This window comes from Stegodyphus dumicola, chromosome 1 (genome assembly GCF_044657685.1).
Source record: "Stegodyphus dumicola isolate Sdum_Otavi_A_Nest chromosome 1, ASM4465768v1".
Taxonomy (NCBI): Eukaryota; Metazoa; Arthropoda; class Arachnida; order Araneae; family Eresidae; genus Stegodyphus; species Stegodyphus dumicola.
This window is the reverse complement of record NC_140768.1, coordinates 113,707,561-113,725,957: the sequence shown is the minus strand read 5'-3', so window position 1 is coordinate 113,725,957 and position 18,397 is coordinate 113,707,561. Positions and strand designations below refer to the sequence as shown.

At 32.0% G+C, this 18,397-nt stretch overlaps 1 protein-coding gene across 1 annotated transcript in view; it reads right to left on the bottom strand.

The window, feature by feature from the left end:
• LOC118201665 (F-box only protein 9) overlaps positions 1-18,397 on the bottom strand; it is a 71,434-nt gene that overhangs the window by 35,630 nt on the left and 17,407 nt on the right. Inside the window, exons 3-7 of the mRNA XM_035373806.2 lie at positions 16,203-16,260; positions 10,078-10,152; positions 8,020-8,050; positions 5,146-5,269; positions 1,244-1,345 (exon numbers count right to left, since the gene is read on the bottom strand). Of these exons, the coding sequence (XP_035229697.1) occupies positions 1,244-1,345; positions 5,146-5,269; positions 8,020-8,050; positions 10,078-10,152; positions 16,203-16,260 (390 nt within the window). The remainder of the gene's footprint in view (positions 1-1,243; positions 1,346-5,145; positions 5,270-8,019; positions 8,051-10,077; positions 10,153-16,202; positions 16,261-18,397) is intronic.

Below are 18,397 nucleotides of genomic sequence, written 5' to 3'. Positions count from 1 at the left end.
GTGGACAGTAAAGCTTGATGAAGAAAATGCCCTAACAAATGAAAGGATTAGGAGCATTGAGGTCAAGAAGGAGAAACCTTTTCATATGCAAATTTTCAATGTGTATGGGGTAAATAACAGCAGCAGTCGAGAAGAGACTTTCTCATACGAATATTACCTTTTTAATTTATCACAAAATCGTTATTTAATAAATAAAATTTATAGTTTAAATTGGCTCTAGAGTAGAATTGGGTGCCCCTTCAATTAGCGACGATTTTTTTTTTTTTTTAATTTTGGTGATGAAACTTCACTTCTGGTTACCATGATAGTTTTAACTTTGATGTAGCTTCCTGATTTTATTTAAATGAAAATAGATTGATGTGTACATGGACAAATTTAAGGCAGTGCATAATGCCTAGTTTGTGTAATTCTAAGATGATTTTTTAAGTAAAAACAGATCGATGTGTACATGGACACAGAGTTTGTACAATTCTTTGACATCTTATTTTGGTTTTGTGTAGTGGCCATCTTGAAATTGTGCCTTCCTGGCACCAATCTTGGCGTCAAGAAAGAATCGCCAAAAAACAAAGGGCACCCAATCGTAACCTTTAAATTGTTAAAGTACATTTTCTTTTCACTCGTTGATAATGTCTGCCGACGTAAATTCGCAATCTTTTTTAAAAAGTCGAGAAAATCACCAACTTGCATCAATAAGTAACTTTTACCTTTTCATCAGTAAAAAAGTCAGCAAACTGTGCCAAGGTGGTTGCATTAATATGCAAGTACCCTTTATTATTACATACTTAATAGAAAGAAGGATGAGTTTTGCAAAATGCTGACAAGAAAAACAACTGAAAATGAAAATGCAATTGAAATTATATATTTCTTTAAAGTTTTTAACCAAAAATATGCTTTTTATTTTTTCTCCGAAACTGATTCATTAATTGTAAAATGAATCCTTTAAGTTATGAAGAACATTCTAACACACAATAAAAAATTGGCATTAAAACACTGAAAATTGCAGATGACAGATAACACTTTTTAAAAAAATCCAGCTTAAAATCATTTTGTTTAATAAAACCATTTAATATTAGTTGAAAATGAAAAAATAAATTAAAGTTTTTAAACAAGAAAAAGTCATTTTAAAGATTCCAGGTTCCCTTAACATATTAAAACAGTAAAAATAATTCAGAAAGATACAATTATTATACTAACAGAAATAATTAAAAACAGTAAAAACATGACTCTAAAACTTATGTCATACCTTTGACACTCTTTCTAAAGACAGCACATCAAGATCTTGACTCACAACCCACTTCAAAATATAATGAAATATTTCAGGTGGGAGAACAGACATATGACTCATCTGTAAAAATAATAAATAACAATGCAATGACGAAACACCAATCTAGCATTATAAGGAAAATCAATTTTAAATAATTTAAAACTGAATGTCTCCTTTTTATATATATTATTATACTACAGGACAATGCAAACTCAGAATACGCTGTAAATAAACAAAACTGCAAAGTAACGAAAGAAATTGTGTGATCCAACTAGTCATGTCTACCTGGCATAAATGAATACGGCAGAGTCTTTTTTTGCAAGGCATATTTCTTTCTTGACGAAAATGGATAGCTACTTCTTTATCTCTTGGCAAATTTCAAATTGTAAAAATCTGTTGCTGGGGAAGAATAATTAAATGAAAAACATGATTATGCAAATTATGCTCATAAAAACAATTATCACCAGTACAGAGGCTAAACCAAACTGATGATACCTGGTGCTGAAGAAACACACAAAGACACAAAAGAGTACTCTTATGTATTATTCCGTCGACCGTGAAAGTTGACTACCATCAAACCATGAAAATTGGCAGAGATCCTGCTAAAGCTGCATCAATCATTTCTGTGGAATTCTAAAACAGCTCATGCATTCTTATCTAATAAATAATCAGAATGCAACCAGCTTTCTTTCTTTATTTTGTAAAAAAGCTTCAATTTTAACAGAAACTTTTTTGGAACTTTTTTGGAAGTTAAAACTTCATGCCAGTAATTGTCCTAATCTATTACTGTTTTGTTGTCCAAATTCAGCTGACCAAATCGTGTCCAATAACAGAGACTTTTATTATTTGTAGGATCCCTTAACTTTGAAAATATCACCTGCTTCCGATTCTGCAGAAGGCAGGTGCCAAATTTCAATCCCCCCCCCCAAAAAATGTGAGAAAAAAGGCAGCAATAAACAGTTTATATTCTTTATATTCTTGTTCAAAAAAACAAAATGTTGGGTATCGAGAATCAATTGGAGTTAAGATCACATGAAAGTGCAGATGGATGTTAAGAGTCCATTGTTACAACATGCTTACCAATAACTGGTCCTAAATCGTGCTGCTTGGCAACAGCTTTATGGTCATTAGGATAATATGCAAGTTAAAAGATAGCACTAACTTTGATGTTCCTTTTATCAATACAAATAAAAAATGAGCCTTGCAAGTTTAAGATCATGCAATGCTCATTATTTTCCTTTATAAAATAATTGGATTTCTTAGTTTAATTCTTTAAAAAACATTCTCATGATCCACCTACTACCAAACTAATATTGAAATTATGTGTTATATAAAAATGTAATAAATACTTAATAAAAAAATTTACTTTGATAAATATTTCACACTGCCACACATTAGTATTATCTGTCAAGAAAAAATATAAAATCAAAATTAAACACTGAATTAGTCAAAAAGCAAAGATTAAAACGGTAGGAAAAGATACCACTTTAAAAGAAGTTTTATTATTGCAGCTACAATTGTTCAGCAATCAAACTATACTCAAGAATTTAATTATTTAAGAGCTTTTGTTAAATAGATTGTCCCCTTTTATTACTTACTTGACTCTTCAAAAATATTTTTCATTTAAAATAATAAATATTCAAAATCTAACCATATAAGCTTGGTTATCACTCAGTTTTATTTACACTTCTTGAAAGTGAAATTGCAACACCAAGAAAGAATGCATGTAGCGCCATGCAAATTGCAGAAGTGAGAGTTGTGAGTTGGATATGCATATGATAAAAGTTGCACACACATTGGATCACGTGGTATGCATATGCAGGCTATAAAGTTCAGCCACTTTCCCTTTCCATAAACAGCATTTGAGGGTTTATGGATCATTGGAGAAGAACATAGAAAATGCCTTCGAGACGTTGGTGAGCTCAATCGGCTCAACACCATCAGTTAATGACCAAGGAACGTGACCATATTATCGAACTCCATGAACATGGTTTGTCGCTGCGCAAGATAGCCACTCGTGTTGGGCACAATGTTAATGCCATCTAACATTGTGCCAGACGATGGATTCCAGGAAGGTGTATATGCTCATTGAAGAGGAAGTGGTGCTCACAGACCGACGTATTCGGTGGTCAACTATTGGAGACCCTTTTTCCATGTCGCCTGACATCTGAAACCGATTGCCTCCAGGAGCAGGTGGATCTGTGTCCACCCAAACTATATGCCACAGATTGCATAAAGTACACTTACAATCACAGATACCAGCTACAGGGGGACCACTGACTGCTGAACAAAAGATTAGATGTCTGGTGTGGTGTCATAGTACATGGACCATCAAATTGTATTAGGTTTTGTTCACTGATGAGTCTCGTTTCTGTCTGTGGAGGAATGATGGCTGTCGACAAATATGGCAGCGACCTGGAGAAGGCTACAAAACAACCCATTTGCACCGAGCATCACACTGGTCCTGAACCAGGCATTATGGTTTGGGATGGCATAATGTCTGATCAGAAGACGCCCCTGGTACACATTTAAGGCAGTTTGACAGTGGACCTCTACTTCATGCAAGTTGTGGAGCCTGTTGTTTGGCCCTGGTTGCAGGGTGCACCCAACACAGTATTCCAGCAAGACAATGCAAAGCTGCATGTCGCATTGCATACTCTTAACAGCCTGACTGGATTTCACATCCTACCCTGGCCAGCAGCCTCTCCAGATCTGAATCCCATTGAACACCTGTGGGATGTCACTAGACGTCATATTAATCGAGGACCACGCCCGCAAACCCTGAATAATCTGCGTACATCAGTGGATGTGGCTTGGCAAAGGCTGCCTCAGGCAATCATCAATGAACTCATTGATAGAATACCTCGCCGGATAGTGGCCTGTATTGCTGCCCGAGGTGGGCACATTAGATACTGAATAAATTGGTTTATAATAACTTTATATGTCTGTTTTTTTAATCATTTGCATATCCATCTCACAACTCGATCCTGCAATTTGCATGAAGAATAAGCATTTTCCTCGGTGTTGCAATTTCACTTTTGAGACGTGTAGTTACAAAATAATGAACATTACCAATATATCTCAGTTATCAAATTATTTTATCTGCAGTTAATAAAAAATTGCAGTTTAGTCTTTCAGATCTGAATTACTGCCAAACTCACCTGAATTACTTTTTCTTCTTTTGAAATATAATAAAATTAAGATGCTTAATTTATATGTTTCTTTTCAGTTCATTTACATAATATATATAGATACCCCCCAAAAAAAGCATTATTCTGAGATTTCCTACTTAATCATAAATGCTTCTTTTAAAAACAGAATAAACTGAAGGCTTTAAATTCCCATTCCACATAAGAGATTTTTTCTTGTAGTGGGTAGCATAACTTTGATTTTAGTTTGTGTTTAGATTTAGGTTAGAATAATCAGATATGGCTCAACACACAAAGGAGATTTGCCTAAAAGAAGGGGATGCCTCCGTGGAGGGCCTTCCAAGGGAAAATGACTCATATTCATGTTACACATGAGAAAAACCACAAAAGTTAACCTGCCAGCCACCCCATTTGCCTGAGACTGAACCCAGTTTGAACTCCCATAGCCACTGGTGGAACAAAAAAGTGAATGTTTAATGTTATTAAGAAAAATCTATGATATTATTAAAAAAAATCTATGCTATTATTAAAAACTGATTTCATTCTTTTATTTCGATTAACTTAAAAGTAGGTAGTTGTTCAGGTGAATAAAAAATAATTCTGTAGTTTAATTTTGCTAAGCGTTTTGTATTTAATTTTACAAAAATATTTTTAAATGGTCTAACATTTTTTAAATAAAATTAATTTAAAAGAAAATTCAATGATATTCAGAAAATCAAAATGAAAAATTACCTTTTGCTCTTGTTTTGGCTGACAGATTACAGAGGTTCCAGCTTTTGCTGCCAACTTTTGAAATCTATTTATAAGATTGTCCATTTCATCATCATCATTTTCTGATGAATTCTCATCTAAGGTACTACAAAATAAAAGCACATTTTTAAAGCATTTAAAATGTTAATTTTACAAACAGAATAGCAAAACATACATAATAACCACTAAATAGCAAAATTTTATTAAAACTAATAAAAACCCAGGGGGAAATGCAACAGATAAATTGATCAATGTTTATTAAGAATGAAAGTTTGCTGACTTAGTAAGTATTTTCATTTCCTTCAAAAATATCTTAATATTAAGATAATATATCCTACAAATCTGATAATTACTATAATTGAAGGCTTTACTTAGTTTTTTAAACAGAATTATATAAATAATACGCATAACATTTATTCATCATTGTAAAACACTTATACGATATGAATCTGTGTCACTAATTTACATTTACTAAAGCTTGTTTAATAAATTGCTCACATTTAATAAAAGTTGGAAAAGTAGCCGGTGTAGTATTCCATCTTTATCAGTGATCTTAATTTTATGAGTTCTAACCACAGAAATCAACTTTTCCCAAATCAATTTTCTTTATTGATTGTATAATTATATTAACATTTCCTTTTTAGAATGGTTTATGAATTTTTAATAAACTCAGATATTCGACATTCAGTAAGAATTTTAGTACAGATATCCATTTTTCATTTTAATACTGTGAAGTTATTAGTCATCATTATTTTGCAAACAATCACTAAAAAAATTTTCCTAAAAAATGCAAATTTTAAATTCCTTACATTAGGAAAAATTCTAGTACTGATTCTAATTCTAATTCCATGATAACTTGAACCTAAAAATGACATATTGGATTAAAAATTAAATTTAATGTCACAGAATGGTCATAAAATTATTGGGAGTAAATTTCACTCCTCTTTCCAAATTCAAATCTTGAAAATTTAAGTTATGTTTTACACTTTCCATTTTCTTTTCTTATATCCTCAATTTAAAACACTTTCTTTAATTTTAGATTCTTAAAAGAAATTGCAATATAAAAGATTAGATTATTTCAATTTCAATACTTTACTCAGAATTCTGAAACTATTTTTTACTCATTGTTCATCTTTCAAATGATTTACATCAAGTTTTGATATTACAGTTGGAGGTTTTCAATATTACAAGGGAAAAAACATGATTAATACCTTCATATTATCGGAGGTATTAAAGCAACAAGAATCGGAGTAATAATCATAAATTTATGCAAATTTACAAATATTATGCTGATTTTTATTAATCTGCAAATTTAAGAATATTGTGCTGATTCATGTTGCTATAATCTACAAATTCACAAATATTTCATTGATTCTTGTTACTTAAAATTTACGAATATTATGCAGATTCTTCTTGCCCTAACACTTCCAATAATCGTTATTTGAAATGCTATTTCAACTCATATATCAGATTTTAACAAAAGTTTCCCCACCACTGTAAATATCGTCTGCACAAACTGTTCCTGTTGGCATGTTTAATATTTTGTTAAACGATTTTTAGCATTTGAAAGAAAGAGACTTGCTTTAGAACAGTGTGTTGTGAAGTTTGTAAAAAAATATCATTAAGTACAAGATGTCTGAAATGGAACTAACTATCATGCTACCAGATTAGAACCATCATTTACTTCCAGTTCTGTTGCCAAAAAGTCACCTACAAAATGTTACTATGACTACAGCTTTAGGTACTAATGTTGTATCACAAGACACTGTGAAGGTTTGGTATCGAAAATTCAAAAACAAGGACTATGACATTAAAGAAGAAAAGCACTCTGGCCGGCCTACTGATGTTGATGAAGCCCACCAACGAGAACTTGTGGAAGAAGATCAGTATGCAACCACTTGAGAGCTTGCTAAGGAGTTAGACATTCGTGTCATGTCCATTGGTCCCGCTTTGCATTGCGTAAAGTCGACATACAAGTTCAGTAGCTTGGTGCAACATGAGCTGGCTCAAGTAGATAAGGCCAGATGCGTTTGAGCCTGCACTAATCTGCTTGAATATCAATAAAAAGACAAAATTCTGGACCAGATCATCACGTGTGATGAAGAGTGGATTACGGGGTGAAAAGGGGGTTTGTCTGCACCCGGTTAGCTTATCAGCAGCATCACAAAGCACAATTTGACAAACAAATAGATCATGTTTTGTATCTGGTTGGACTGCCATGATATTATATCCAAAGATTATCTGGAAAAAAGTAAAACCTAACCAGTAAAGTGTACAGCGAGATGCTAGCCCATGTTGATGCTGCTATCAAGGAAAAATGACTTGAATTCCATCAAGATAATACAAGACCAGATGTGTCTGCATTCACCAGCTGGACTCTGCACGGACTCAAATGCGCTTTTTAGACTTCTATCTTTTTTCACACCTGCAGTTTCATCTTGCTGGTGCTATCTTCCATTCTGCATAAGTCTACCTCTCTTTCAAGGAGGGCATAGAAATCTTGCACATGCGCCAAGTGCCGAGAACATCAGGCTTCTGCCAAACATATTTTTGGTCTGCTTGGACCTCTCTAGGGAGGATATTCATATCAACTCCCTCCTTGTGCTCTACTTTCTTAAAGTCAGCGGTCTTTTGGACCTTGTCTGATTTCGTCAGAACACAGAGGAAAAGCAACAACAACATGAATTTAATTGTTTATAATAACTTAACAAAATTAAAAAACTAGTTTATTCACATAATCAAAGCAAATTCATCCCACATATTTATAATACATAACTTCTAATATTTTAGTCAATAAATGTTAATGCAAGTTATTTTAGTGGTCACGATGATCATTTACGGTATATGAAAATATACCTTTCATCTTCTGAATCTTCAGAAAAATCATCTGTTAAAGAAAAAAAAAAAGTTATACTTAATACTAGCCCTTTTATATACACAATAAATCATCTTTTTCAAAATTACCTCTAAACTATAAATCATTTTTCATTATTGAAGCTTTCCCATTCATCAAAATCTTATTTTTTATATGATTACATTAATACCTAATTTTTCAAGTCTTAAATAAATCAAATTTCAGAAATCTTCCAATTAAGAGATTATCTCAAGTATCCCATTTAATCTTCCAAAAACTGATATCTGTATTGATACTTTTGCTTTGTTACTGATGATTAAGTATTGAAAAATCTTTTAACTTTTTCATGCTTAACAGCAAATAAAATTGATTTTATATAAAGATAAATAAAAATCTTCACATAAAAATAAGATTACAGGGGTATGTCTATTTAACTTTTTGAGGCCGGGGCTTTGGTACCCGTAAAAGCTACCAAAGGACGGGGAATCTTGAACTGAATGCTTTCCCCCCTTTAAGAAATCACCTCCTATTTGCAACAAAGATTCTTGTGTGTAGTTTAATGGATTCTCAGAGGGATGTATCTATGTCGCAAAAGAAAGACCTTTGAAAGAGATAAGTGGTTAAAACCCCAGGGATGTCAAATTTGACATTTCATCCCACTTTTCAGCATGGAAAATGGGGGGAAAAGACATGGCTACTAAAGTGGACAACCCTGTCTTTAAAAAGAGAGGACTCTATGGCCACTATAATGGCCATCCCGTTTTCAAAAGGTTAACACTGAGATAAATGGCTATCTCATTAAATTGCCTATATTGCTAAGCTGGCGATGGTTTTGGCAACTAATTTTTGCTACCAAATTTGGCAAAAAATCACCCAAAATCACCAAACGTGGTGACAGTTTTGCTGGGCTCCTTATAAATGGTTCAGTTTGTTTATTTGACTATGGCAAAGCACTTGAGGGCTATCTGTCTAAAGGGTGGGATGCCTTTGTGGAGGACTTTCTAAGGCAAATTGGTTCATACACATGTTAAACATGGGGAAAACCACAATGCCCATGCAGCCAGCCCATTCATGGGATTCGAACCTCGGACGGAACTACCAGTATTCAGCAACTCATTGGTGGGCCATCCACTGCATAGCTGAAATTGATCTCTACATGTGACTGTAACCATATCCATTCCTAATGTATCTAGTAATTTTGAGAAATAGAAGGTACTGAAAATTTCTCAGTGGGCCTCAAGAAAATTACACAATTTTGCAGAGGACATCAGTTCTCAGTTTTTAGTTCGAAGTTGACTTTTGAAGTTGACGTGTGCGAACTTCGCTCCTTAGAAGTGCTTTGCACTGTGTTAACATTCTGTTGTTTGAAGGGTTAGCTACTAACTGTGCTCTGTCATATAATGAAAAGAGCTGTATGAGAACTTTTGTGGAAAGTTCCAGAACTATAAAATGTTTCTTTTTGGGTAAAATAGATACCACCCTATCATTGGTTCTGTGTGCATTCAATCTATTATGAACCCTTATGCATGCAACAATATTCATTACAATGCTTTACTTTATAATGAATATTATGTATGCTTTTCTTTATTTATATATATTCCTGTTAAATATTCCACCCAAAAAAATTCAGAAAAATTACATATACTTCTGGAAAATGTTCATTATAACAAGTATAAAATCGCTATGTAACAAGTTATAGTATCTTACATGTAAACAAAATTTTGAATTTTAAAACCCTAACAATAATAAATCATTATATCAGCTCTTTAATCTGAATACTCAGTAGAACAGCAGTACTTCAGTAAAATATCCTACACATAAACACTATATAATATTTTTAAATATTATGAAAGACAATTTATTATATATTTTGCAAATAATTTTTTATAGTCTTATTATATAATCATATAAAATTTAATAATATGCAAAATACCAAATATCCTTTTTTCCTGAAATATACTTCCTACTATAATTACCAAAATATATCTAGCCTAAATTTCCATGCACTGCTATTACGAAAATATACTCTTATAAACTATATATGTAAAAAATTGACTTACCATAGTCAAAACTATCATCAATACGAAACTCTATATCTGGAACTAGCTGAATAGCTCTACGATACAGAGCTATGGCTGATGGAAAGAAATAAGTAAATATTAGTTTAGCAATAAGTTTAGCAGAAAATTACAAATAAGTATGAAAATAACTAAAAACCACTTAGATAAATTAAAACAAAATATTTTTATTTGAAACAAAACAAACTAAAACAATAATTCATTTATAAAACCAATAGTATTAGACGTGCATCTTCCAATTCCAAATGCCTTAAAGTAACTATATGAGGTAAAAAAAAAAAAAAAATTTACATACTGAATGCAAATAAAACTTACATACCAAGTAATTTCTGAATTTTAAATAAGTTGAAAATGCAACCAGTCAAAATAGCCCAAGATAAAATAATCCCAACAGAACAGCCATACAATATAAATACAACCATAAATATCTTAATTCTAATTTCAATTCTAAAAACTTTTTATGCAAATATCGACTATCGACTTATATCAATTGGCAAAATTCCTATCCAGCTTTATTATTTAAAAATAAATACCTTTATTTTTGATACTTTATATACTGGTTTTACATGCTTCTTTTTACTAAAAAAAAAAAAAAAAAAAAAAAAAGGCATGTAAGAAGATTACTGCATATACTCATGGCACATTTTTTTTTTGACAAAGCATGTAATCTTCCATAAATTATATCACAATTATAATTTATATTATAGGCCATAGGATACCAAATTTTTTTATGTCATGGTAACCTGTATGCGGAAATTATTAGTACAGCACCCTAACTGACACATGGATTTAATAATCCATTATAGGTAAATACATGTACAAATCAAATTTAAATACGCATATTTTTTATAATGAATTTGCATACAAAATTGTAAGTACTGATTTATACATATGCCATGACACTTTTTTATATTGCTTGCATATAGTTAAATACTAAAAAATTTAAAACCTGCTCATGGGACCTAGATCAGAAGCCTTTAAGATTTAGGCTATTTTACTGTGAACTATTTTCTCAAGTTACCATTTGCAAATTTTCATTCCAAAACATGTAAACGAATGTATATTTCATTATCTAACTATCTTACATAGCAATGAACTAACAAACTAATGTAATTATTCTATTAAAGTTGTTTTTCATCTTTCGTATTATTCTTGTATTTGCTTAGATTTCATCATCAAGCGCTCTCTTGTGCCTTTATGTTTCATTTTCAGCCATGCATTCTGTGATAAAAATGGTTGTCTCAGTATGTTCTTCATCTCCTAAAGTTTGGTTAAATTTTTTTTTAACAGGTCAGAAGGAAGTGATTCACAGACCATTTATATTTATTTATTAATTGGTAATTATACTTAAAGGAGTACATCTCTGTTGCATTTGTAAGTAATGCTAAATGTGTTATTTTATAATTTTGACAGTAAAAATACTGTAATTTATTTATTTATTGAAAAAAGAATGAAATGTATTATTATTAGTCTGCCAATTTCAGCTTTTGACTGTACATGCATCCCTAATCTGCCAAAAAAGAGTAAAGGATATTTAAAAAAGAAGAAATAAGAAAATCAACTTCAAACGTTAGTGTATTTTTTAATATCTTAAGTTCCATAGTTCTAATTTTAAAAAGCTGATCAACAAGACATTTAAAAAAGTTAAACTGTAAATTCACAATACAATTAAAAAGATAAGCAGTTGTATAATAAAAAAATAAACATAAAAAAAAAAAGAAAGAAAGAAAGAAAGAAAGAGAGAGAGAAGATTCTTCATATACCAAAGGATAAAGAAAGTAATGTATTTGAAAGATATTATGAAAGAAAAGCTTATATATTTCTGCCTTGAAAATATGAATATATTTCTTAATTTTTATTTTTAAGTTATTTACTCAGCTTTTTCCACGAGAATTGTTTGTTACTCAAGCTTTGATTTTTATTTTAACCTGGTCTGAATCAAATATCCTTCCAATTTTTAAACTGTATAAAATGTCTTGAAATCAAAGATTAAGATAATCTGTAACATTTTAAAAAATTAATAAATAAAAAAAGAGAGCTATTTAATGATGTAAAATTGTTTAAAATATTTAAAACAAGCCAAAACAATAAAAGCAAGTGTCATTTCTATGTCCCAGAAGCATAAATCTGATTCAAAATACATAATGCATGATCTAAGTAAACATGCTGTAAAACACCATTATCTCAAATATCTAAAAAGAGATCATCAAGAGTAAAAAAAAAAAAAAAAAATTTAATCTTATGCTATAAATGTTATTTCACAGTGTAGAAATCCTTTTCATAAAATTGATTGATGATTGAGAAGCATTGTCATCACAATGAAAAACTTCTTTTTTATATCATCTTCATTTATTGCTGCTTCTCCACATTTCTTTACAAATTCTGTTAATTGGAAAATTTCACCTTTGTTTTGCAATATCCAAAAACCTTTAAAATTAGCAGCTATTATCATCAAATTTAGCTATTGTTCACTATACATATTTGGCTACACATCATGAGCTTGGAGACTAACGACAAATTGTTCCGTTAAATTTTATCTTGCTTCTATCGCACACTGAGACAATTAAGTTTGAATTGTATTAGTTTATTATACTTATGTCTATTTCTTGCACATACTTAAGGCTTATCAGAGTTCTGAATAAATAAATTTTCATGTATACTTAAGCCTTATTGAGGATCGGCACTAGATATCTTACCGCCTGATGCAGTTTCTGTGGGTCCAAAATTCTGTGATAGGTGTGGCCATATGAGCCCTATCACTGGTTCTCTGTGAATAACAAATCGGTTATTCTTAATTCAATTAGCCCTAAATATAATCTTTGGGTCTATGAGTATCATCAACAAAATCTATTTTTAGCATATGGAAAGAAATTTTTGGTAAATTTTTCCTTGCCAACATTTTTAGCACATTTAACTTAAATCTGTAACCATCGCCAAAGGTACTATCAACATAAAAGGTTACCATACTCCTTTATTATTCAATTACTGACATAAAAAAATTGTTTAGGCATCGCTACATGAGCCATTATTCAAGTTGTCATGTTTTGATAAATATGCAGTGATGAAACGAAAGTATAATACAATTAATGATTCGCCAGGTTGGCTTCAGATCAATGATGTATCTATGTGGAATGTTTTGGTTTAAGATGCATGCCAAGCAGATACGTAGCAATTGAGCCAAATTACTGGTCATACAAATTTATGCTAAAATAATTGTTTCTTCAATAACAAGGTATTTTATTTAGTGTCAAAATGAAATTAAGAATCAGGACTCTCCAGATGTTTTATCATGCACGGAAGGAGGAATCAAATGTGCATGCATAAAGCCTACGAGAAAAACGTTGTTGGTGGTTTTCAGGTCCCGATTTCAGACCATTCCAGATATTGGACGTCCAGATTTCGGACTTTGTACTGTATAATATATAGCATAAAATGTAATCATATTACAAGTAACTACACATAAATAAATAAATGATAACAATTAGATTAAGAATATGAATAAAATTTTTGGAAAAAATGGTTTGTTAGATTTATGTTTAATTATTTTTTGTTCTCTTATTTTTTATTTTACAAACATAAACAAATTTCCAGGAATAAAATCACAGATTCTCATTGCTCAAAAGTAACTTGAATAAAACACACTTAAGACATTCTATTCAAATGACATTCCAAGAAATCTGAACATTTTGAACCATTTCTGCAACAAAATTAATAGTCCAAATTCAGACTATTTTTATACTATTAACAAAAAAAGTTTTTAGAGCTTTACAAACTTATATTATTATAGATATTTTCAAAATGGACTCTAATTCAATTTAACCCCTTCGCGCCGACTGTCACGTCTACGTGCCAGCAACGAACACACTCACCTACCGGCTGACACGCAGGCGTGACAGAGCACTTTCCCGTTTACTACCTACTGTCAGGTATTTGTGCCAGCGTCCTGGAACGTTTTTCAAAATATAATTTCTGCCACAAGATGGCACTGTATGTCCATATGGCACGTCCTTTAACACAGATACATGTACATTAGACCTTCTACTCGAAATGAGAGAAGCATGACTCACATACACGTGTTTTTGATTATATAAACAAACGGGGAACTAAATGTTTCCGAATGGCGTGATTTATGACGTCTCTTTAAATCGCACTTTATTCGCACGTGGCAGTTGTTTATTGTAAGTAGAAGTTTTATATGCGCTAAAGCGTTGAGTATTTCGATTTACAGTTCAGTTTTTAGAAAATAATTATATCTTGTTAGACGTGAATTCTTTCTGTTTTTACCGTTGCAATGTCGAAGTGTCGAAAATGTTTAACAGAGCATGAAATAGCAGAAATGATGCAAAATATTTCAGATATTGATTCTGAAATTTTGATATTCGGATATTGATTCTAAAAGATTAATTGAAAGACATTTTCCAAAACTTTGTTCAGAAGAGGCTGATAAGAAAATGAGACGACGATGCTTCGTTTGTTCACATTCCCGGAAAAATCCTCCAAAACGGCAAATGAGTTATTACAAGTTCAAGGAATGTAACGTCGGACTGTGTGTAGATCCCTGTTTTCAAATTTTTCATATGAAAAGAGAATTTTAAGTAATATATTTAGTTTTCAGATATATAATGTTAAAAGTCATAAAATGGTGAGTAATTAAAAAAAAATGTGTAAAATATGCATTTAAACAAGAAATAAGGTAATTAAAGTATATATATATAAAAATATCTATAAAGCATAAGCCGTTTAAATACTCTATAGAGCATTATTAAACAATGCGTTGATACTTCAGAAATTTCATGGATTTAGGCTTAGTAGCAAAAAAGCCCCTGGCCCTGGAGAGACGCTCACGGAAGACACTGCCGGCCTCCGCGATAAGCGCGCTTTTTCGCTACCCGGCTCGAAGGGGTTAAAGGACATGCAATATTTTATCATATTTTTAAATTACATTTTTATATGATATTATATATTCAGGTATGAGAAAGTAAATGAATCAAATGTCAGAGCATACTGAAACCTATAGGGCTATGTTCATGAAGCAATTCATCTGCTGTAAATATTGTATGATATGCTCTTCCTTTGTTTGCACTTTAATGTTCTTTTTTTCAAAATTGTGCTCAAAAGATTTTTATATTGCCAAGCTTGTGGGGGATATGTAAAATATGATGGAAAATTATTAAAAAATTTAAGTGGAATAAATTTCTAACTTAATTGGCAACACCCCTTTAAATTCCTAATTTCAATTCAAGTACACCCTCCCTTCGCTTTGCATCAATTTTCTGCAGTCATGTGCATTGCGAAAATTCTTGCCCAATCGCTATCCACAATTCAAAGAATTTCCAAGCTATAGATACTTCAACTACATTCTGTGCATCATCTTTTGCCACTTGCCATGAATAACCCACATCTCTTCACTTATTTGCATTCTCTAGTGTTTAAAATGTAGCTGTGTATACACAATTGTGGAGTGCATATTGAACCCACAATCATGTATGAAAGAAACAGTGCATCTCCAGAATTGCTTTATCCATAATAAAATTATGTTGAATTCGGCCACATCTGTCTGCAAGTCCATCATTCCATCCATGCAATAAACACGTTCACGTTACATCTATGCTATTGTTGCCATTCCATTACAGATATCACCTACTATAAGTTATTGGTGTCTTCTGAACTAAATTCTCTTACTGTAGTCTCTAAATCATCACATATATATATTTTCTCATTTCTCTCCTTGTACATAGGAACATGTAAAGGACACCTTGCACAATGATTTTGATGTTTTAGCCACATTCTCAAGACATGGTACAGCAATAAAAAACACTGTACCTCCACTGCATATTTTAAAAAGGTGGAGAGAATATTCAAATTCTTGCTTTTAGTTAAAAAAAAACTGTAAAAGTAATGCTACAAATTGACATACATGTTCAAATTTATTGAAGGAAGTGGGTAATGAGTATATCTGAGTAGTATTTCATAAACCTGTGGTTGAATAAAGATTGATTCCTTTAATTTTTCAATCTATTATGGAAATGCATGGTTCACTGAAATGTGGAAATTTGATAAAATCTTCATTAAAGTTTTTTAAATTAAAGCACAAATATTTATATTACCATCTTGTAACTTTCCAGATCTTTCAGCTTGAACTCCGTGTAAAAACAATCGACGTGCCTGAAATAACACTCTGTACATAAATATTAAAAGAGCACATTACGAGGTGAGACAAAAAGAAAAAAAAGAGAGAGAGACTATATGAATAACTTGAAAAACGTTTGGAGTTGACTACATCCATGCTGCCAATTTCAACTCAACCAGTCATGACAGTTGGGAGTAACATGTGCAACTGCAATTCTGCCAGAAAATGTCTAATGTTAAAAACTGAACAGCAAATCTATGTCAAGTTTCTTGCAAAACTGAAATCAACCACAGAAACATTTGTTAAATGAAATATGGAAATGAAACTTTGTTGCAGGCACGTGTGTCTGAATGGCATAAAAGAATTTTGGAGGGAAGGGACAGTATGGAAGATGATGAACATTCTGGAACCCCAAGGTCAGCGATTACATATTAAAACATTCACAAAGTTCATGAGGTAATCTGGGGTGAACAAAGATTAAGTGTCCATGGAGTGCAGTTAACTTGACTAGGGATGTGAGGAAGCTTTGTGCGAAGGTTTTTCCAAAAGTTCTGTGTGATAACCAAAAACAGTGCCGTGGACACACTAGAATGCATTAGAAACAAGCCATATTTGTTGAAATCTCTTGTAACTTGTCATGAAACATTGACTTTTACTTATGATCCTAAAAGTAAGTGCCAGTTGATTCAGTGGGAGTGTCTAGGATTCCTATGACCCAAAAAAGTATGCATGTCAAAATCAAAATTCATACTATCCAACCGGAATAGTGGTTAGCGATGCTGACTGCCTTACCGAAGGCCCCGCATTCCAAGCCCCCAGAAGGCATGAATATTTGTAAATGTATAGTGTCTGTGCATCATGGAAGAACTCTAAATATACGGTGAGCCGAAAGTCCTCTCGAGAGGTTAGTGGTAGACCCTCGGAACTGTTTCCTCTGGGATGCTCTCCTTCAAAATTGTGGGCCAGAACTCGGCAAAGTCATACTGTCACCTGTATGGTGCTCAAAGCTCTTGCCAATGACAGGTGCAATCTTGCACTCTTTCCCATGATGAATTTCATGGTCTTGTTCTGATGATACTATCAGACAAGTGAGATTAGTCACAACAAAATTCGAGGCAATGTTGACTGTTTTCTTTGACATTAAGAGAATCTACTAATTGAGCTAGTTTCCAGTGATCACTCTGCTTCAGGACCATGCACTCTGCTTCAGGACCATGCATACGTTAAAAGGTCCTATTTGTGAAGCAGTTTCTGACCAACAAAAACGTAACTATAATGCAGCATCCATCTCATTCACTACACTTGGCTTCCTGCAAATTTTTTAATTTCCTATTGCAAAATGGAAACCCATTTTACCTCTCATTTTACCATTATGTTCAAGTGAAAAGAAGAATCTCCTGACCTTCCAGAAACCTCGTTCCAGGAATGTTACCAGCAATGGCAGTACTAAATGCAGAAGAGTGTTAATGCTGAAAAGGACTTCTTTGAAGGTGATAACATCACAAAGAACTAATTCTGTAAACACTATATATTATAGGAACAGTCTCTCTCTCTCTCTCTTTTTTTTTTCTTTTGGCGTGTGTGTGTGTGTATGTCACACCTCGTATATTCAATACAGAAAACACAATACATGAAATTTATGACATTAGATAATTTCTCATTTTTAAGACACAAAATCTTACGATGCTTTAAAACGTTTATATCTTCTAACATATTTGAAATACATATAGGGAGGAAATTTTTTGCCTTCCATGCAATAACACCAGCTCAGGTCCTGCCTTGGGCACTGTTTAAAACATTAATAAAATCAGTAAGCAACATGAGCTCTGTAAGATTCTGTATAAAATCAATATAAATTAAATTTGTGGAGTCTAACTAAATTAATTTACAATTCATAAACATTGAATGTTTATTAAAGATATTATTTCAGTTCTGAAAAGATAAGTACGTTTTCTTTTCATAGCATCTATTATTAAGTCACTGATTAATGTTAATTGCTTATGGCATACTATAGTGTTACTTTAATTTTACTTAACAATAGTTTAATTATAAACGGGGTAGAAAATCTAGTAATAAATGAAAGATTTACTAACTAATGTTCTCTAATTCATCTAGTTACAATTAAATATCAACTAACTAAATTTTATTCATATTTTGGTGAACGGGACATAT